This window comes from Ambystoma mexicanum, chromosome 9 (genome assembly GCF_040938575.1).
Source record: "Ambystoma mexicanum isolate Mex_15411 chromosome 9, UKY_AmexF1_1, whole genome shotgun sequence".
NCBI classification, from domain to species: domain Eukaryota; kingdom Metazoa; phylum Chordata; class Amphibia; order Caudata; family Ambystomatidae; genus Ambystoma; species Ambystoma mexicanum.
This window is the reverse complement of record NC_090931.1, coordinates 142,303,939-142,326,215: the sequence shown is the minus strand read 5'-3', so window position 1 is coordinate 142,326,215 and position 22,277 is coordinate 142,303,939. Positions and strand designations below refer to the sequence as shown.

Below are 22,277 nucleotides of genomic sequence, written 5' to 3'. Positions count from 1 at the left end.
GGTATAGAGAAGAAACCATTCTTCAAATCTAATGACTGTGAAGGATTCAGAAATAAAGAAAATTCTGCTTCTACAATATGGTTCAGAGGGTGCAAGTCCTGTTTAAAATGCCATGAACCCACTGTTGCCTTTTTGACAGGGTACACCGCCATGTTGCACAGTGATTCTGGTGGTATTAGGATGCCTTGCTTCACTTGTGCAGCAATTGTCTAATAAATACCCTTGTTTGCCTCTCTCGACAGGGGATATTGCCTAGCTCGTGGTAAAATGGCTTCTTGCTTAAGTTTTATTTTCACTGCTCCAATCCCTTTCAGAAGCCCCACATCATAGTGACTTGTGGTCCATAAGATGCCGGAGACGTTGGCCAAGTCTTCCTCGAGAAATGTCGGCGGTGCTTGTAGCATAATCGCCATTCTCTGCGGTACCTCTCTGTGATGTATTTTCACCCTTTCTGTGATGTATTTTCACCCAGTATATAATACTAATTTCAAACACTACCTCGTGATCTGATCGATTGTCTTTGAATGGTTCTTCATCTGTAACTGTAATCAATCGGTACTCTTCTGCCACAGTGATGACTATCACCCTGCTTGCGCTGTGTCATCTCTCCCATGTACTGCTATCCAGTCGTCCACCATGACTGCATTCTAGTGGCACCATCGTCACTTCCTTCTCGTCTAAAGGTAATTCTGGCCTAAATATGTACACATTTTTTCCTGAATCCCTGGGAGTCATGCTATTATTTCAGTCCCATATCGAAATAGTTCCTCATGTGCTGGCACCCCCCTCTGTACCTTGCGCCTACAATAAGCTTGAATAATTTCTATCACATTTGGAAGATGTATCCCAGGTGTGGAACACACTATCCCCTTGTCAGTGAATGAGACGCTTATGTTTAGTTTTCTCATGATGTCCCCCCCATTATGTTTACAAGTGTCTTGTCAGAATACAGTAAGGGTAGAGTTAGGCCGTGCTCTCCTATAGAAAGTGCATTATCATCTGTAAATGGAACCAATTCCGTCACCCCAGAAAATACCTGAGCATTCATGGCATCACCTGACATTCTATACTTCCCCTCCCGGATGCAGGATCTAGTCACCGCTGTATCTACAAGAAAGGAGGACGTTTTGTCTCCTTTTGTCGCCACTATGCGTGGTTCCTCTGATGGGTTGGGTTTAATCGATAGGATGGAACATATCAGGTCTGTCTGTGGGCTGTCCTATTGAAGGTATAATGACATTCCATTTCCTGCGAATGGGTTGCCCCCACTATTGTAACCCCCCTAGTTTACAAATGGGAGTCGTTGCCATGGAGTCTGTGTGTGCCAGTGTCCCGTCATTTTGATGTGTTGTGTATGATGACTGTGTGTTATTCTGCATCAGCGGTATCTGTGGTGTCTATGAATACTGTTGTGCCAGCGCCTGCATTTGTGGTGTCTGTGTCATGGACTGGTGTGTCTGCGGGTATGCGTTTGGTGCATGTCCTTCTTTTTGTGTCTGGTCCTGGGCATAATGCTCATTCTGTTCCCCTGGATATGCTGGCTGGTATTGAATTCCCCCATTCTGTGGCATCCCCACTCTGCTTCTACATACCCTGGAGATATGTCATATCTGTCCATACATCCATCACTGGGATGGTTCTTTTATTTGCCTCTGATACCCTCCAGAGTACCCTTCTGGACCCTGCTGCATTGGTTCCACGTACCTGCGATACCCTCCTTAAAATCCACCTTGGCTTTGTTGCATTTGCCAAAGCCTGCATCACCTTGGTGGCCTCCCTCTTCATCAGAACCCATGCTGCGTATCCCCTGCCTTATGAATCCTCCTCCCGCGGGCAGCGGAGCATACTGTCTTTGTGGTGCGCTCTCTCCTTTGTGCTTGTTAATACTGCCCCTTCCATGGCATATTTAGACAGTTTCTTGTGCACTAACTTCGCCTCTGCCTGCTTCCTTTCCTCATGCTTTTTCATCACGCTTTCCTACATTAACTTGCAGTAATGTACTATTGCGAGTTGTATTTCTGACCTTGGATTTGCCTCCATCCCCACCAACTTCTTTAGTTGCCTTTGCACCTGCACTGGTAACCCTTGGCATAATATTTGATAGAATAATGCCACTTTTTTGCCCCACAGTCCTCGCATTTTAAGGCGCCATAACTCTTGAATAGCCTGAACATATTGTAGGGGGTCTTTGTCTTCCCCCATTCTGTGTGCTATAATCACACTAATATCTGACATGTCTCGGTACTGTGCCTGTAGAGCTTGCCATATGGCTGCTCAGAAGTTATCAAATGTTTAACCATTGTGCGCCGTGTTCTGGGTGGTTATTCCTGGGTATCCAGCCCTTTTCCATATGTCATCGGCAGCCTCTTCGAGGGTTGCCACTAGTAACTCTTTTATGTCTCCCACTGCTAACTTCTGCCCTGATGTCATGCTCTGCATTTCGTAAATATACATTTCCCTGCACCTGCGGTCAACGAGGGTAGCCTACATCTCAAATATTCTTTGTTGATATGCTTCCATGGTATGTATTGAGGTCGCCCCCCTCCCTTTTCCATTAAGGGGAACTGTGTCAGCCCAACCTCCCCATCCAGTCTCCCAGTGTATTTTGTGGCAGTGAAGGCCCTAACCACTTCTCCCCTCCGTTCTGGAATGTCTCTAAGTCTCTGCGCATACAGGGTTATGTCATCTGTGCTGTTATGCTGTGTGACATCGCCCTTTGTGTCCGATGTGGTCTCTCATCCTTGTCGCCCCACAATCCCGCTGTATCTTTGCCTGTTACCCATGTAGAGCTCCGATCAGTGTGCTTTCCTGTCAACCGAAGAACAAGTCGCCCTACTCCCTCGTTCTCACTCCCTGCCATGTCATCTTCTGACTCTGTCTCCCAAGTCATTGCCGAAATTGTCATGGAAGCTCAGTCTCCCTGTGGTTCCCCTGCCAGGTCAATCAAGTTCTCGCAGTCCCCCCTCATGGAGGACCCAGTGTTGGGTTTATCTGGCAGCGTGGCGGCCTTATCACTTTTTCCGCTGCGATCTCGCTCTGCTTGCTCGTCTCTTCCTTCGCCATCATCAAAACTTGCTAATCTCACTTTCAGCCTTATGTCCCTCACTGTGCGCTCCTCCTTGCGTTTGCGCTCTCTTACGAGCTGCTCTATTTCCCACTTCCTCCTTTCTCTCTTTATCAAAACTAGCTTTTCCTTCTCATCTTCCTCCCTTTTCCTCTCTATCTCCTCTAACTCTTTCTCCTCATCTCTCGCTGCTCCCGCTCTTTCTCTTCTGCCTTTTGCTTTTCTCTTTGCACTCTCGCATTCCTCCTTTTCTTGTCTCTCCAACTCTTCCAATATCTCTGCCCACTCTCGTGCTTCACTGTTCTCCTTGCATCCTGCTACTTCCTGACTCACCCCTCCTGTTTCTCCTGCTGTCTTCCCATCTAATTTCAGGAGTATTTGTCCTTGCACCCACTCGTTCGATGCTATATTTTCCAGCCCCTCCCTTGTGCTCGTCTGGGTCTCACTGTGTACCCCTTTTCCACCTCCTGCTGGTATGACCCCTTTCTGACCCCCCCTCCTTGGTGTATGGTGGAGGTGCAAATGTTGGATGTACCCCTCCACTGCTCTTAATTCTCATATAGGGTATAGTCCCTGAGCCCTGCTGCAGCGCCTTTGTTCCCATGTTCAGGAGGAGGTGAGCTAGCGGGGGCTAAGGGCTTTTTGCCCGGGGTCTTCTGTTGGCTCAGCATCCATTGACGCCTCACCACATCCCCTCCGTTGTCCTCAAACACCTTCCAGAGCTCAAATATCGCCAAACCTCTTGTATGTGTGTGTGTGTAACGGTTACTGCACATATTTGGACAAGCTCCCGCCCTTTGGCCATGGCTTAGCCAATTTACCTTCTGTCCTTTTCGTCCATTCTGCACTATATTTACAAATCTTGTCCTTATATTACGGAAGGAGCCAACATTGGTGATGTAGGTGCGTGTCCCCCTCAACCTTGCCACAATACATTGCTTTTTCATACTTACTTGGACTCAAGTCGAGGTTTTCAACACTTCCGTTGTTATTCAGACATAAAAATAGAGTTTATCTTGTTTTTCTTCAATTTCGCATATATCAGCCCTTTTCATACCATCTTGAGCCTCTCTGGCTCCCAACCAACTTCCCAGGCGTGCTTCACGCACCGCCCTTCTGCAAGTCTCTGCCTGCTCAGGCACACACACTAATCTTGCACATGCGCTTTCCGTGCACTGCCACAGAATAGCCTTCTCTGTCAACTTTGTTATTGTCAAAACCGAATTCTGCACCTCCTCGTACTCTCCTAGTCCTATACACAGACCTCACTGGTGACATCACCTTGTCAGTAAGTAAGGGAATGATAGAACTCATTAACAGAGCTCACAACGATATTGTCCCATTAGACAGATATTTTCAAAAACCCGACCAACATATACCCACAGCTGTCGTCCTACCTCCTAACAGGGAATACCAATATTTCACATGCTCAATCTGTACCTACAGCGTCGCCTTGTAGATAAAACGCCTCTGCGACACTTAACCAGCAGAACACCTTCTGCCATACAAGCTAGCTCCATTTGCTAAGCCCCATACACTGAGATACCATCATCCATGACCCGACCTAAAACACCCAATCCACAGGAAATCCAATATTTACATAACGGTAATAATCTAGGCTAACCACCTGAACCTTTAACCTCAAGATCGAATGTTCCCTAGCCATGAACAAATGACATCTACCTCTGCTTCTTTCTCCACTATGCTTCACAATACTTCAGTAGTACTCAACAATACTCATCACCACCCTACACCCAACATTGCTTTACAACCCCCCTCAACTGCCATGTGGCTGAGTCAATACTAGCACTCTGTGATCCACTGATGCTGCTCGGCCACCGGCTCTCCCCAAAGCTGCCACACCACCCTTCTGGTCTGCTGGGCTCCTCACGGACCATGGGAAGGATATTTCCCAAGACAGCTCCTGACTGCCTCTGCGCGGGGTGCACTTCCATGTGGTCTCACGCTCTGTGGGGCGCATCACAGTACTCCAAGCACTGCGACAGAAGAGGAGGCTCTATACCAAGCGGGCGTAGTGAACCATCCCTCTGCTACCAAGTTGTTTAGCACCCAGGGCCCAACAAACCCTCCCCTACTATACAAACAGAGGACTTAGCCAAGGGCAAGTTAGAACTGTCCTTTATTTTCCATAACAGACAGGGGTCATACAGGAAATTGGAAAATCTCCAGCAATCACAGCTCCTGAGCCCATGTCAGGGGTTTTTGTTGGGGTGTTGCGTCACACGTTGGGGCTCTTCTCCAAAACCCTAGGAGATTACACGATTGGGTGACTGGAGTGGTAGTGCCTATAGCTGGCACCTATAGATGTTAGCTGACTGGTCCTCACATGTGAGGTGACTTTGCCTGAGCCCTCCCCAAAAACTATCTATTACATTGTTCTAGGGTTGCACGATTACCATTCGCCCTTGCCCTTAGCCATCCACCCCTGGAATTCTGTTCCCTGATTGGCTGGAGCGGGTCTCCTCAGGCCTGGGACCCAGCTCTGTTCTCAGTGCTCTGTGTACCTTCTGAAGGTGATGAGAAAGATGATGTGTTGTTGCTACCAGTATAACCACTTTGCCTTAGAGAGTGCCTGCAGGTTGCAACGTTGTAAAACAATACATGTATAATTTCTTGTCTGGTTTGCTGGGTTAGTGGTACTTGGTCCTTCCAGGTTCCTTATCCGATCCTGTAGCTCCATATGGTTAGTTGCAATGATCGGCTGCATTTTTTCTTGCATTTCTGCATTTGGCTAATGAGAGAAAATAAGAAAGGTTTCTGACACTATGGGCTTCATTACGACCCTGGCGGTAAGCGAAAAACGATGGCGGTAAATGATTACCGGCATCGTTTTCCGCTAGGTCCGATCATGACCCGTGACCGTTAACTACGATGCCATTAGCGGCATCGTAGTTAACGCTGCCGCTAACTGCACCAAGGACGCGCGCGCGCGCGACCCGCCACGCTGTAAATACCGGCATGGCGCAAAGCTACGCGAATGACGACCCAAGCGGACATGCACCTAACGCCATCACCCAGCCCGTTAAGTACCTTACCGCCATGGTGCTAATTACGCCATCGCGAACCAACCGTAAAGGGCCTTGTGCAGTGAATCCAGCTGCCACAGGTGCACAGAATCAGCACAGGTGGAGGCAATACAGACTCAGGAAGTACAAAAAGAGCACACCCAACCCCTTCCCACACCCAGTCACACTCCACAATGATTCCAATAGGACTAGCAATGTTGGGGCTGGAGGACCTGATAGCAATGCAAGTGCTACAACTTCAACTACAACAACAACAACAACAGCAACAACAACAGGCTGCACAGAGGAGACGCAGGAGGAGAAGGAGGGCAAGGTAGGGCCAGCAAGCCCCACCAGCACAGCCAGTGGCACCACGCAGGCAGCCCACAATCCCACGCATCAGAGCCAGTCCATTCAACCTCACCGCTGAGCAGATCCACACCCTGTACCGTTTGGACAGGGACACCATCACCGCCATCGTAGACATGATACACAACAACATCGTCAGCATGATAGAAACACCAACCGCCATCCCACCCCTACTGAAGGTAGTGTCTGTACTCCACTTCCTGGCCACAGGCACCTACCAGCACACAGTGGGACACTTGCATGGCATTTCACAACCATTATTCTCACGTACACTGATCCAAGTGCTTGATGCCCTCCTCAAGCACACAGACGACTACATCTCATTACCACGGTCTGCCCAGGAGATTGCAAACACCAAGGTGGGTTTCCATGCACTAACCGGCATACCTGGTTGCATTGGTGCCATCGACTGCACCCATGTAGAATTGGTGGTGCCACATGCCATGGAGGTATCGTACCGCAACCGTAAACTATTTCACTCAATCAACGTGCAAATGGTCTGTGACTCCAACAGGATCATCCCACATTGCTGTGCCCGATTCCCCGGAGCAACCCATGATTCAATGGTCCTTCGGAACTCCACAATACCACGCTACATGGAGCGACATGCAGGGCCAAGATCCTGGCTACTCGGTGAGTCACATGTCATGACCATGGAAAAGTGAAGTGGGTAGGTAAACGATGTACCAATGTATACTCCAGGGGGGGGGAATGATGCATACTCCACCTGGCTGAAAGGGGGGGGGAATGATGCATACTCCACCTGGCTGAAAGGGGGGGGGATGATGCATACTCCACCTGGCTGAAAGGGGGGGGGGAATGATGCATACTCCACCTGGCTGAAAGGGGGGGAATGATGCATAATCCACCTGGCTGAAAGGGGGGGGGGAATGATGCATACTCACCTGGCTGAAAGGGGGGGGAATGATGCATACTCCACCTGGCTGAAATGGGGGGGATGATGCATACTCCACCTGGCTGAAAGGGGGGGGCGATGATGCATACTCCACCTGGCTGAAAGGGGGGGGGAATGATGCATACTCCACCTGGCTGAAAGGGGGGGGGAATGATGCATACTCCACCTGGCTGTGAGTAGTAGAGACAACTGAGCCAGATCATACCCTAAAGCAGCACAAACTTCAGCTGACACCACTAAACCTAATGGCCGATGTATTCTGCCCCACCACGTGAATGAAGGTGTGCCCCAACCATGACACAACCATCTGCAAGTGCATTGTACCAATTCACACCACATTGACCTCAACGAAATGCACCTACATGCACGTCACCAGACACCATCCACTGAAAGGCCTGTCCCCCATAACTGCGCACGAATGAGGCACATGACGGACAGAAACATCAACACACCATCACACAGACAGCAAGGCCCACAAAATGTCCCTATCAACATCAGCATTGCTCACTGGCGTCATTATGAGGCTGACAGCAATGTTGCAATGATGTGTGCGTTGACATCACAGGACACGTGCCAGGCCACCAAAACAAACGGCATGATCGAACACAGTGGATGGGCACTCACAAGGCACTGGACCCCCCTGCATACATTGGTTGATGGCATGCACAACATTCCATAAGAGCCATGAGCATATACTGGTCGCATAGTGTGAATCAATTAGTGCATTTACAAGAGGTCTGAAGTAACAGTTGGATGCAAGCCATGGTGGCACGTCATGTTCTGAAATAGACGTCATGACTGAGACATACATTCTCGCCCACATACAGGTGATGCAGGCTTACCCCTGAAGAGGTGGCTCCTTACACCAGTCCGGAACCCACAGAACCAGCACGAGGAGGACTACAACCGTGCACATACACGTACCCGTGTGGTGATTGAGCAGGCATTTGGCCTATTGAAGGCACGGTTTCGCTGCCTCAGCAGGTCTGGTGGGGCACTCCTGTACCGCCATGAGAAGGTGGCAAAGATCGTCATGGCATGTGTCATGCTACACAATATGTGCGTCAGGCGCAATGTGGCCCTGCCCCCTGACGCTGAACTGCAACCACCTGACGATGAGGATGAGGAGGGTGTGGATGGGGCAGCACCTCATGGAGGCCGCGATGCACAGGAGGGGCGTGAAATGCATCAAAATATCATTGACCAATGCTTCTAGCACACACGGCTGGTGTGTGTAACATGGAGACGGCACTTGGGGCACTGTGTGTGTCTGGGACATGCACACTGTGGACTGTACACCAATAAAGCACACATACGAAATGAGCAATGTCCACACATTTGATTTGTGCAAAAGAAAAAAGTGTATTATGAATGTGAATAGGTTTGACACACCCAATCCCCCCTCCCCCCTCCCCCCTGAACTCCCCAACACACCCAATCCCCCCTCCCCTCTCCCCACTGAACTCCCCAACACACCCAATCCCCCCTCCCCCCTGCCCCCTGAACTCCCTGCAAAGGTGTGACGGTGCCCGTGATGAAGTGAGTAATGTTCCATTTGTCCACTGGGCGGCCACTATTTGCAGCCCCCTCTCCCGGCCCCTGGGGCCCCCCTGCCTGTATTCCGCAGGTTCCTGGCTGACCTGCGGACGGGGCTGGTTGCGGCAGAACTTGCAGCGGAGGAGGTACTGGGCTGCTCGGTATGCTGCGTGTTCCTTATTGTCTGTACAAGCTCACCGAGCACATTCCGCACCGCGGCTAGTTCCGCACATATGTCTTTGCTTGCGGATTGGATGGCTGCCTTGACAGTCTCAGCACATCTTTCCATGTGTGCACTGGCACCTCCACAATCAGCCACATGCTGCGTGAGTAGTGAGGACAGTTGTTGTTGCCTCGTAATTATTTGGTCCAGCGATTGTTGGAAATCTGGGGCATTTGATGTTGCAATTGCCGGGGTAATTGGGCTACTCCCCTCCTCCCACTGGGCTGGGAGTGGCTGGCCATGACTCTTCAGGGGATAGCCCCTGTGTGCCGTCTCCGTGCGGGCTACTTAGGGACAGGTGGGGGGAATGAAGGTGGGCAATGGGGGGACCTTCTGTGTCATCCTCCTCATTCCCCACATCGCTGTCCGAGCAGGCTGCGATGGCAGCAGTCTCCCCAATTGTACTACTCCCCGCAGACACATTCCCCTCAGTGGGCAGCAGTTGTTGTGTGTCTCCTGTGGGTGGTGCCATGCTGTTTGCCTCGGGGATCATTGCTGCCCTGGGCTGTTTTGCGACAGGCAATTTTGGCTGCTGTGGTTGGTCTTTGGGTCCAGCAGAGGTGGAGGGTTGGTGGGCTCTTGCCTCTGGCCTGGTCTTCTTGGCAGGTGTGGTGCCACTCTCGTCCCTGCCGGTGTCCGATTGGGAGCCTGTGGTGGAGCAGAGGAGGGAAAGTGTTATTGATGGGTCCGCGGACATTGAGCAGGCATTGTGATGACTGCCATGAATTTGATGGATAGATGGTGCACTTTGTAGGCTGTGACATACAGGTTGTCTCCCTTTTGGGTGTGTTGTACATGCAGGAATGTGGGTGCCTGCTGTGGAGTGTGCATGCTGCATGTGTGCAGGGTGTAGGTCTTCTGCTGATGTGTTGCGTTAACCCTATAGGGCAACATTGTGATGCACATGTAAGTGGAATTCAGGGGGTTTCGCATGGCTAAATTAGAGGCACCTACCTGTGTCTCCTGATGTCGGGGCTCCTCTCTCCATTCCACCGACCCCCTCGATGCTCTCCATGCCGATCGTCGAGGCACATATCTCCTCCCATGGCTGCATCTTAAATGGGGAGTCTGCTCCTCCGCCAGTTGCCATGGCCATGTTGCGGTTGGCCGACAGTATGCTCCTTACTCGGAGCCAGAGGTCATCCCACCTTTTGCGGCACTGTTTTGAGGGGCGTGCAGTGGTTCCTACAGCGCTGACTGGTTGTGCTATGAGTTCCCATATGGCCTTTTTGCGGGCTATGGCTGGTCTTGTCATTTCTGCGGAGAAGACGATGTCCGCCTTTTCCTGTAGCGTTTCAGCCAACATTGTTAGTTCCTCCCTGCTGAAGCGGTCCTGCCGCTGCCGATCGCAGGCTTTCTTGACAACTTTTGGTATTGTGGGGATGCGTGGATGTGGCTGTAGCTTTCTGCAAGGTCTCGGGGTCAGATGTGCAGTGGTAGTGGAGGATTGCAATGGATTGTGTTTTTAAAGATGGCCGCCGTGCTCTTTCCCGTTCCGCCGCGATGACGCTACTTCCGGTTCCGCTTACTGGCGGTCACCGCTAATTACGGTGACCGCTAATTACGGTCAGTGCTAAGATCGGTGGCCGGGATGGCGGTAGTGCACCTTACGCGGCATGCGATGCCGGTAGGTGCCGTTTTGGGGGCATTTGCGCTGTTTACATTACCGCCATGGCGCAATGCTCGTGCCCGATGGGTCGTAATGTGCCGCATTTTACGGCTTCGATTCAGCACGGAAACGTTAATTACGCCATGGCGGTAATGTACGTTACTTACCGCCAGGGTCGTAATGAGGCCCTATGTATATGTATTTCTCCTCTGTCTACAGAACTGTGTAAGCATGTTCTTCGTGGAGGTCCGTGTAGCTTCATGCACTTCAGGCAGGGATGTGAGTTTGCTTCGTGGCTAATGTTACTATGTTGTGGTGTCTGTAATGACGTTAGGATATTTATCATTAGTCAATAAGGTCCAGTGAGGCACCTGCATCCATGATCAGTGTTGAGGCACCTGTATCCAGGAAGACGTCAGCTGGATAAGGTTTGAATGGTTGTCACTTGCCCTCCTGGGTGCTGGGCCTCTCTAATTTCTGGCTCTTCAGGCTGTCATGCTTATGGGGGTCAAGAGGGGCATTCTGGGAACATTCTCTTCAAGAAAATAATTTGTATGGTTATTCTTTGCTTTGATAATGTATTTTGCTCTGTAAATCAAGTTTCACACTTGTATTATGGATAGAGTATATATTGGAAATTATTATTAAACATTTACATGGTGACATTTGCAAAAGCGCAAGCCTACAGTATATATACAAATACATAACTCCTGCTTGTAGTAGCTTGTTCTGCCCAGGATACAGAGCATTCGTCTGTCGAACTCCCTTTGCCTCCTGAAAAGGGCTATGCTCAGTTAAAACCAATACTCTGTTTTTTTCTGTGAGCACCACCCCAATGTTTAATTTTGTGTGCCAGCCACTGATTGGCTGATCGTGCTGACAAGCCCCTGCATTTGTTACAGTGTTCACACAATAATAATGAACAAACAATAGAAGATGAACCCAACTGTAGGCCTTGAAGCTGGTTTCTGTGGTCCCTTTTGAGGTGTTTTAGAACTACAGTAGCCCCCACACAGCCTATTAGTGTCTCTCTCACCTTCCCCGATATGGACAACTCGCCCTCCATGTGATGGCAACTTTCCTGCACAATGGAGATATATGTCTCCAAATGCAAGACCAGCCTCCACTTGGGGCAGACCTTTATTGGTGCTGAGTGAGTGAGATAGATAGATGAGAGGGATAGAGAGAGGGGTAGAGAGAGAGAGAGAGATGTAGAGAGTGTAGATTGGCCTTTGATACGTCAGGTACATCTAGTCCTTACTATTTTATCAAGAACGTATGAAAGACCTATTTTAACTGTAAAGGTGTTTAACAGTGGCATCCTTTAAAATGGTTGCAAATATAATCGACTCAGCAAGAGGGCGCTGTGAAATATTGTATTCTTTAACTGTAATACTGACGCAAAACTAATGTTCCCATCAGGCAAGACAGACGAAGGGACAGTGTCCCTGCTTTCAACAAATATCACTTCATCAATGTTTACCATGGAAGAACAGAACGTACACAGGTGAGGTCATCTTTAAGAAACGGAATGTAGCATGACGGCCTCAATACACATATCATTTGTATATGTATAAATAGTGAACCCCAATGGAAGATATGTTGTTCTTAGCTTATAAACGTCACAGCAAGAATGGGTCTTTCAATTGAAGCTTTGTTGTGCATTCTTTTTATATTGTAATTGATGACACGTGTTATTCTCTTACCTCTAGAATGTTTCATTAGTTTTGTTAAGTTTCGATACATATTGAGTGCTGAACGAATATTCGAGTTAAAAGCGGGTTTTTCTTTTTACTGCGTGAGCGTCACCCCCGGTGGGTGAAGGAAGTGCTGTGGGGGGAGGAATAAGAAATACATTGCAACACGAGGGAGAATAAAATGAAATCCATTCGAGTTAAAGCTAGGCCAGCCACAGCAAACAGTAGCATTGTACAGCATTTGGGGGAAGGTGTGGGAGTACAAATGGGGCGCGGGAAAGGGTGAGCGCGCAAATGGGGGGGAGCGACTGCACAATGGGGAAGGAGCGACCACGCAAAAGGGACAGAGTGACTGCGCAAAAGGGACAGAGTAACAGAACAAGAGGTGAGAAGGGACAGCACAAGCAGGGATGAGGGACAGCTCAAAGTGGCGGGAGGGAAGCACAATGTGGAGAGGGACAGCACGGGGGGAGGAGCAACAGTGCAAGTAGGCAGTACATCTGGTGGTTTTAGGTATAATTGCAGTCTTGTCATTGTTGTCCTATATTATAGTTTTGCTGTCAATGGGGCTCATGGTCGGCCCAGTGCAGATGTCTGCAAAATTCTTCATAGTCCTATATGAACACATTCTGATTCCCTTTTTCTCATGTTTTATGAAATTGCACAAAGCAGTAGAACAAAGGGCATTTCTACCCATGTATTTATTTAAACATGTATAGAGTTGTACATAGCCCGTGGGCTTCTAGGCGCTAGTTACAATGGAGCAGAAACAGTTGCAAAAGCGGGCAGGACCAGGGCAAGGAGGGGGAACAGGTAGAGGAGAAACGGTTAGTTGAAGAGTTGGGTTTTCAGTTTTTTCTGAAAATGTTGTAGGATGGTTCATTTCGCAGGTGGTGGGGGAGGTTGTTCCAGAGGATGGAAGTGCAGACAGGGAAGCTGGGTCTGCCCCTGCCTTTTTGCAGTTAAATCTGCATGTGATGGGGCGATACTTGTGGACCATTCTTAAGGGCATTGCTGGGGGTTGTTTCTTAAATCTTTGAGTGAGGTATGAGGGGGCGTCGTTCGACAGGCAGTTATGGGTGACCGTCAAGATCTTTAACTTAATTCTGTCTTCAACCAGGAGCAGACCTCCTGGCCTCTGAGATGTGGATGTGCTTGCTAATGTCTAGCGTGGCCTGGAGGGCATTGTTCTGTATTATTTGTAGCTTGTTCATGTCTTAGGTGCCACACAATAGTGAGTTACAATAGTCTAGTTTAGAGCTAATGAGGGCACGGGCTACTTTAAGTCGATTCTTGGTGGGCAGTAAAGGTTTACTGACATTGATGAGCTTAGTAGCGAATGAGCTTAGTGGCGTAGCCTTACGATGAGGCAATGTGGTTAATCTGTTGACTCGTGCTAAGTGAGGAGTCTCGGTACAGGGCCAGAGTTTATATAGAGGTGGCGACAGGGATGTGCCAGTCGATGATGAATGCCTTGGAAGCCTGGTTTAATTTGGCCAGGTGGGCCGGGGGGTGGGGGGTCAGTGAGGAGAAGGTCAATTTTATCATTGTTGAGACTGGCTGTGTGTAGCCATCTTGGATTGGATAGCTTCATAGATCGTGTTCACTCTGAGAGTACCCTGAGTATGGTCGCTGGAGTGGGGGATGAGAATTTGCGCATCATCAGCATAATTCATATATGAGATGCCTAGCGAGTCAAGATGGTCAAACAGGGGTGTTGCGTAAACATTGTACAGTGTACGGGAGACACAGGAGCCTTGAGGTACTCCGCAGGATATAGACCTCAGTCTGGCAACAGTATAGCCGGCAAAGGTTCAAGAGGATCTGTCAGCCAGGAATGAAGCGACCCATTTGACAACGTTTGCTGAGAAATAGGCTGAGGACGTGAGGTGGTGGCAGAGCGTCTGGTGATCAATGAGGTCGAACCACCCATCCCAAATTCAGTGCATCCCAAATTCAGAAACTGAATGTGCTTTGAAATGCACATAAATCATTTCATTCGGGAGCAGTGTAGTTCACAATGCATATTCAGGTCATTCCTGACCCGGTGATACTAATTTTAATTTCTATCCCCCCAACAGAGATTACACAAAGCACAAGCGTAATGTGAAAAGGTAAGGCAGATATGAAAAGCTTGGGATCTGCCCATAACATTGCATTACAAGCATAATTTTTTTGAAGAGGTGCAGTACCACTGACAACATACAGAGGTCCTCTCAGATTTCTTATGAGGGCCTCTGGCACCTCTACAAAAAAATTATGCTTGCTTTATAACCATACTCAGAAAGAGAAACCCACCTATAGCGCCACGAGCCAGGAAAGTAACACAAATCTATCCCAACTCCCGCTGACTTCGAAAAGAAATACCATCAAGCGGCACAAGCCTTGAAATTGACGCGTGCGCACGCACGCACGCACGCACGCACGCACGTGAAATGTTACAGTACTGCTGATTAGGAGAAAATAAGTTAAACAAGCCATTATTGGATTACATTGGCATAAGGAAACAAGAAATAACATTTAGTGCGTTGGTGGATTATGTCACGGCATTTTTCTATTGTCATGCGACAGTCGGATTTCTGGCCCCCTTTATCTCTCTTCTTTTTAGCAATGGTGTTGATGATATTTCGATGGCTGTGTCACCAAAATGCACCCCAAAAAAATGGGAATAATTGATTAAGTGGTTGCAGAGGGTGCAAGAAAGGGGGCAAAGTGGAGGAGAAAAAGTGGAGAAATGATTTATGGCTACAGAGACATGGGGGCGGGGGTCCACGAGGTAGCAGTTTGGCAGGAGCAGCTGCAATCATGCTTTACATTTCCAAAGAGTCCATGGCTACAGAGTGGGGAATTGGTATAAGAGGAAAAGACAGAGGATCGTTCAAGCAGATATCCCTAGTAGCAGAATTAAATACCTTTTACACATACACATTGCACATTCATATATAAATATAAAGTCTTGAACTTGCACAAATGTGGATTTTAGAGTGTATGTTTTCAACTTTTGGTGTTTCAAATATGAAGATTTCAAACAAAACGCCTACTTTCGGGAAAGGGTGCATCCAGACTTTAATCATGCCTGCATGCTTTGGGGGAAGGGTGCAGCCAGACTTTAATCATGCCGGCATGATTTCTTGAATGCTGGACAGTTGTTGGTGATCTGCCATATTGCTCCCAGTGTAGCAGGGCATGGCATGGCAGCTTCTTATCTTTATGTTCCTTGAAGTGCATTTAAGAGTTACCAGTTCTTTTTGCCCCAGAGGCCAAGCACTTAGTTGAGCGAGATATAATGAGTGCTGCAGCTTTTCCTCTGGTGTGGACTTAGTTGAACAGGAGATAAAGAGTGCTGCAACTTTTCCTCTGGTGTGGACTTAGTTCAGCAGGATATTACGAGTGCTGGATCTTTTCCTCTGGTGTGGACTTAGTTGAACAGGAGATAATGAGTGCTGCAACTTTTCCTCTGGTGTGGACTTAGTTCAGCAGGATATTACGAGTGCTGGATCTTTTCCTCTGGTGTGGACTTAGTTGAACAGGATATAATGAGTGCTGCAGCTTTTCCTCTGGTGTGGACTTAGTTCAGCAGGATATTACGAGTGCTGGATCTTTTCCTCTGGTGTGGACTTAGTTGAGCAGGATATAATGAGTACTGCAGCTTTTCCTCTGGGGATGACAAACACTGTAATGCACTCCTTAATCTCCATAGGATCCTGGCGCCATCAGGCACTTCTTTAACAGTGAAGAGTTTGCGTTGGACTTCGTGGACTCGTTTATCGCTGAGGCTCTTCAGGATGACCTTGTGCCAGATGTCCTCATAGAAACCCTGACTGACTGGTTCACAAAGGTAGGTTGGTGGTTTCCAGTCTTGCAGGTTTCTCACACTTCACATGCATTCAATGTATGGGGTGAATAATGCCAGCTTTTTGGATGCCGCCTCCCCAGTCTTTGAATCAGAAACACATGCCTACTTCACCTGGTCCCGAAGAAGCAGATTGTACTGTAGTTTCCATGCTATAGCAACGTTTCGCTTAGGCACATGGCTTTGACATTACATTGCATGGTATATAATATCAGTATGGCACAGTTCAGTGGGAACAGCAGGGGAGGGGGCAACGCTGGCATAATAGCCTGCAAGGAGGGCACCCACTGCTGACTCCTTCCACTTCCTGGGCCACAACCAATGGTGCATGTGCTGCCGCATGAGACCACACAGGTATAGGACTCTTAACTAGCGATACCGGACAACTGGACATACCATGGCGGCATGATGGGAGCTATAACTGCATGTGCGGCCTAATAGGGTCATGCCTTTGCTGCGTCATTTGGGACCCATTAGGTCAATACCCATAGCACGGGGCCATACTACCAAATATGTGTCATTATAACCTATGTTTCCAATGGGCCAAATGTATATTGGGAGATGTGGATCATTATGATATAAATTGCCTATTGTGACCATCCTTATGGCTCATGGGCCAAATGTATGCATCCCCAAGGGGTAGATTGCTATATACACTGATGGATAGTAGTAAGTTAATAATTAAGTTGTTCAGATGTGGGGCCAATTCCCACCTGCCCAGCAGAACGTGAGGCGATGATGCAGAGAGTGCTATTGCCAAGTTGGAAGGGAAGGAACTTTTTTACTTGCCCCCAAGTAGTGTGTGGTTCTAGAACAGTTCAATTGCAGTGGCGCTGACAATTATGGCCATGAGATTGTCCAAGCAGTTTAAGTGGGCTGGGGCCCTGAATGGAACGACTTGGCAAACCTGCATAAATTCCATCAGGGTTTGAAATTGAGGGGATCTGGGAGCTATTTAGCACCTGCTTCTAGCATGGTAGAGCCTGGTTAGCTTGAAACCAACAGCTACCAGGAGCTACTTTTGGCTCCTAGGGCCAACTGGTGCCTTCCAAACATTTAAATGCGATATTAACTTTGAGTATTTGAGAATGTCAATAAAGAAGAATTATGAAAACAAATGAGTGTGCCCTTGCTAGTGAACAATACTCAAGGCAATTGTTTAGTTGGACCGGTTCAGGTGTTTAAGCCGGTCCACAGTTTAGTGGAAGGGTTGGTCTGCTAAGTTGCAGATCCAAGCAAGAGGTAAAAAAAATGTACAAACCGCCCACTGTGTTCAAGAATACCGAAATTCAAAAGCAATCATTTATTTCTAATACAAACAAACATATAGTGCATGGATTTTTACAACAATGCTGAGGAATGCAACATACATATGCAAAAACAATAACAATTCATAATGACATCAAATAACAAAAGAAAAGTGTAGTATATACAACAGGGTGAACATAGAAAACCGTATGATTAGTATACAGATGGATTTCAGTAGTCTCATTATTGTATGACAGTATACATGCTAATATAAATGGGTGGGTATTCTGTGAATAAATCCAAAGGAAACATTAGAAACAGGAGGGGCTAAAACATCGCCCAAATTGCAAAAAGTGTCCTAATCCATAGGGAATTTCCTGTTTATGTTTCGTATTCCTTCTATTTTGTGATAATAAATGTTCCAGGGTGATAGGGAAAACAAGATATCTTTTTGGCCAACGTGGCAGAGACTGAATGTACAGAATCTGGTACAACAGGGAACCATACAAAACAGGTGTTCCCAGTTCATATCACGTTTCAGCGGATTTACATCAAATTGCGTCCGCCTTCATCAGGGCTCCGTAGGGGCGACCCTGCCGGTGCTATAGATCCCAAGTTCTCGGTTCCGATTCACTAAGAGGCCAGGGGCTGAGCATAGGACTTCCTCAGGTTTTGTCCTGCTAAGAGATGCGGACCCGTACAGTGGAGGGTAGGCTCTACATCATGTGCTGCTGATCGGGTGATGAGGATTCACTGCAGGGAGGGTGGGTTGAGAGTACAGTGGTATTTCTTCTGGTCAACCAACTATTTGCTTTAGATGGTTCCTGGATAAGTCAGGATAACTTTTCTGGAGGCATAGCCTTGTCCGTCTCCAAAAACAGGGAATGCACTTGCCGGCTAGCGTAGAACTACCCTACGGGGCCTTTCATGTTACTAATAAAGAAGAATTATAACACATCTAATATACATTTAAACACAATGGTTCATACAAATTGGACTTTTTTTGGACTGAACATTTTATTTTTCAGTCCTTTTGGTTTAGAAAAAAAAAGCATCCAATCCTTTTTTTTTCAAAACTATGACTGGGCACCGAACATCACATATGGATTAATTGTTTTTATCAATATAGTGCAATGTGTTGCCTATTGCAGCTATTCATTCTCTTTGGGGTATGATGGCCGACGGATGAACAGGTGATTGATACCAGATTGAGGTTGCCTGTACTCTTTAATTGGCTGGTCCAACAATGATGTGCTTAGAATCTGTGCAGCAACGAGGCAGGCATCCTGCCAGAACTTATAATGTCCTTAGGACTCTGATCCATACTTCTTCCATCTCTTCAAGGTCTTTCCCTGGGCGAGTCGAACAGTCATCCACACACTCTCTCTGTTTTGCTTATTTTTTTAGTGTCCCAAGCACTTTGTTTCTTGGCTCTGTATCTTTCTTGGCTGGTGCAGGGATGATCAGGGCCTCTCATTGGTCCCCCGGGACTCCGCTACCAGGTACCACCACCCATGTACCTTAGGTTATCCGTCTGAGGCCAGGTGTCAGATACTACATGAGGAAATGGACCCCAAGGTACTTCCACCGTTTCCCTCGTGGAGTATTTTACTACGCCCTCTTACTTCGGGCTGGACTAGTGGTCACCCCTTTATAGTTTTTCCTGCTTAGCTCTGACCCTAGGTCTGGCCCCTCCGCAACAGCTTAGAAGCACCTCCAAAGCCCATGACTTAGAGTGACTCTCGTTTCCCTTTCCTTTCTTGATCACCACCTCTCATTCTTCTGGTGGTTTCCTCTCATCACCAATTGCCTTTTTCACCTGCTCCTTTCTGTTGCTTCCTCCCCTGACCTGACTTCTATCTTTTTGCCACCACCTCTGTGTTAATATGTAAATGACCACGCTTCACGCTGATGCTTGTCTTTATAGAGAGGCTTTATTTCTTTAGTTCATCCAAGAGAAAGGCCCCCAGCTGTGGCTGTCCTCCTGCTCTCAATCCTCTCTCTCTCTGCTGCTAGAATGTGGAACCTTTGCTTAATCATAACAACAAAGGTAGCATGGCAGCAGCTGAATTGATGTGATTGTAAACTCAATGAAGTAAATGTAACCACCTCCTAACACCTCCCTTCCTTTTACCAAAATATAAGTATTTGCCTAAACTAGATAATAGATTTCATTGAACATAAGTAGTTCATTATTTACATAGTATCTGATACACCGCTATATGAAGAAATCATTAAATTGCTTTAAATACCTTGCAGTGCAGTTACAAGTTGTTGTTTACCTTTTTGCAAATTGCTATCCTCTCCTTGTTCCAGACCCCACCCCCTTTAACAAGCACCGAAGATCCCAAATCTTTAACAACTTGTTTGGGCTGTGAAAATATGGATGCACCTTTGCGCACCTTGGTGGGAAGTTTGATCTTGATCCAATCACCTTCCTCAAGACTGAATTCTCTACAAGCATTCTTCCTGTCATATTGCTCCTTGGATCTGACCCCAGATTCAAATATCTTCTCTCTCACTCCCTCCAGATCTATTCCTACGAATTTTGACCTTCCCATCCAGCCTGGACACATGTGTGAGTTAGGTTTCCTCCCTCTTAATAGTTCAAATGGGGATACACCCGTAACACTGTGTGTGTGGTGCTAGTCTATATTAGAATGTTCTCTCCATTATGGTCCTGATCCAGTCACCTCCTGTTGCTACCGCAATTCTAATTGCATCCATGAGAGTGCGGTTGAAGCGTTCTACACACCCATTGGTCTGGGGATGATATAATGAAGTGGTTACTTGTTCTATTCCATGGTTACTCAAGAACTCTCTAAATTCCTTGGAAACCAATTGGGTCCCATTATCTGATAAACACTTTCTGGGGAATCCCTCTCTCCAAAATAATTGCTCCAAACATTTAATGATGCTACTGCTGGATATGTCTCTTAGTGTAAATATTTCGGGCCACTTGGATAATAAATCTATGACAACCAGTACATAGGTGTCTCTCCCACCCTTGATATTGAAAGGCCCTAGTAAGTCTAAAGCAACCTCATCCCATGGAACTGTGGATGGCTTTCTAACAGTCATGGGTACTTTTTGAATCCTGAGACCCTTATTACCTTCAATGCAATCACAACAATTGTTGACCACTTCTTCAGTGTCTTTGTCAAGATTAGGCCACCAAAATTCTGCTCTAACCAAGCCTTTGGTTCTAGGCAGTCCCAAATGCCCAACATGAGCTAGCTCAATTATTAATTTTCTCATTTTAATAGGTACAACCATCTGATGTCCTCTATGTAAGTATCCTTTATCAATCCAGAGTTCTTCCTTAACTTTGGCAAACCCGCCTAAATCACCAATATAGTTTCTTATTCTGTTCTGCGTCACCAATGTTAAAACTCTCTGGTACAATTCATCCTCTGAACATGCATTGTCCCACTCCTCTTTCTTTACTGACTCATGAACCTGAAATATTTCAACACCTTTCTCACGAGTCAGAGGAGACTCCTCAGACATTGTTTCTCTCACTACTGATCTGGATAAGGCATCAGCAACTACGTTGGTTTCACCACTAATGTGAAGCATATCATATTGCAGGCCTTGTAGGGATGTCACCCACTTCATGATGCGTCTGGAGACTCCCTCCAGACCACCTTTGGTAAATATTCCTATTAGGGGTTTATGGTCTGTACATACTGTGAATTCTCTGCCCCACAAATATCTTTTGAACTTTTCCACTCCCCAGACACAAGCCAATGCTTCCTTTTCTACCACTGAATATCTGTTCTCAGGTCCTTTGAGAGATCTAGAGGCAAATGCTATGGTGTGTAAGCCCCCCTGATCTTCCTGAATTAGGACTGCCCCAATACCATAGTCACTTGCATCCACAAATAGTAATGAATGTCTACTTTCTTCAAACGTTTTCAAGATGGGTGCATTGACTATAGCATCTTTAATCTTACCAAACTCTTCCTCACAAGATTCATTCCACTTGAACGTAACACCTTTACGAGTCAACATCCTCATGTTCCTTGACAAATTTGCCAACCCTCTAACAAACTTGCCATAAAATTCAACCAGACCTAGAAAAGATAGTATATCTGCTTTGGATTTTGGTGCTTCCATCTTGCGAATAGCTTCTATGGCCTTTTCTTTGGGTTTGATCCCTTCACCTGTAATTTCATGACCTAGATATTCAACTTTGTCAGTTTTGAATATGCATTTCTCTAACGATACTGTAAGGCCAGCCTCTTTGAATATGTTCAACACTCTCTCTAACCTTTTATCATGTTCTGCTTCATTTTTCCCACATACTAGCACATCATCCTGGTAACACATGACACCTCTCTCTCCTCCCAGTAATCTGTACATGACGTTCTGAAATACACTAGCTGCTGAAATCAATCCAAATGGCATTCTTATACATCTGAAAAGGCCAATAGGGGTAATGAAAGCTGTGAGATCTCTCGAATCAGGGTGTAATTCTACTTGGTGATATGCAGATTTGAGGTCAATAAGAGAAAATACTTTGGAATCAGACACCCCTGCCAATAAATCATCTATTCTGGGTAAAGGAAATTTGTCAGCCACTACATTTTTATTCAGGTGTCTAAGGTCTATGCATATCCGCAGAGATCCACTGCTCTTTCTCACTATTACAATAGGACTAACCCACTCTGAGGAATCAATTCTCTCTATCACCCCTTCACTTTCCATTTTATTCAATTCACTCTCTACATCTT

At 47.1% G+C, this 22,277-nt stretch overlaps 2 protein-coding genes across 2 annotated transcripts in view; one reads left to right on the top strand and one right to left on the bottom strand.

The window, feature by feature from the left end:
- The window catches only part of LOC138487766 (uncharacterized), a 263,072-nt gene that overhangs the window by 98,102 nt on the left and 142,693 nt on the right, over nt 1-22,277 (top strand). The window contains exons 5-6 of the mRNA XM_069614315.1: nt 12,166-12,250; nt 16,141-16,278. Of these exons, the coding sequence (XP_069470416.1) occupies nt 12,166-12,250; nt 16,141-16,278 (223 nt within the window). The remainder of the gene's footprint in view (nt 1-12,165; nt 12,251-16,140; nt 16,279-22,277) is intronic.
- Nucleotides 1-22,277, bottom strand: part of SC5D (sterol-C5-desaturase) — a 220,354-nt gene that overhangs the window by 175,211 nt on the left and 22,866 nt on the right. The window lies entirely within an intron of this gene.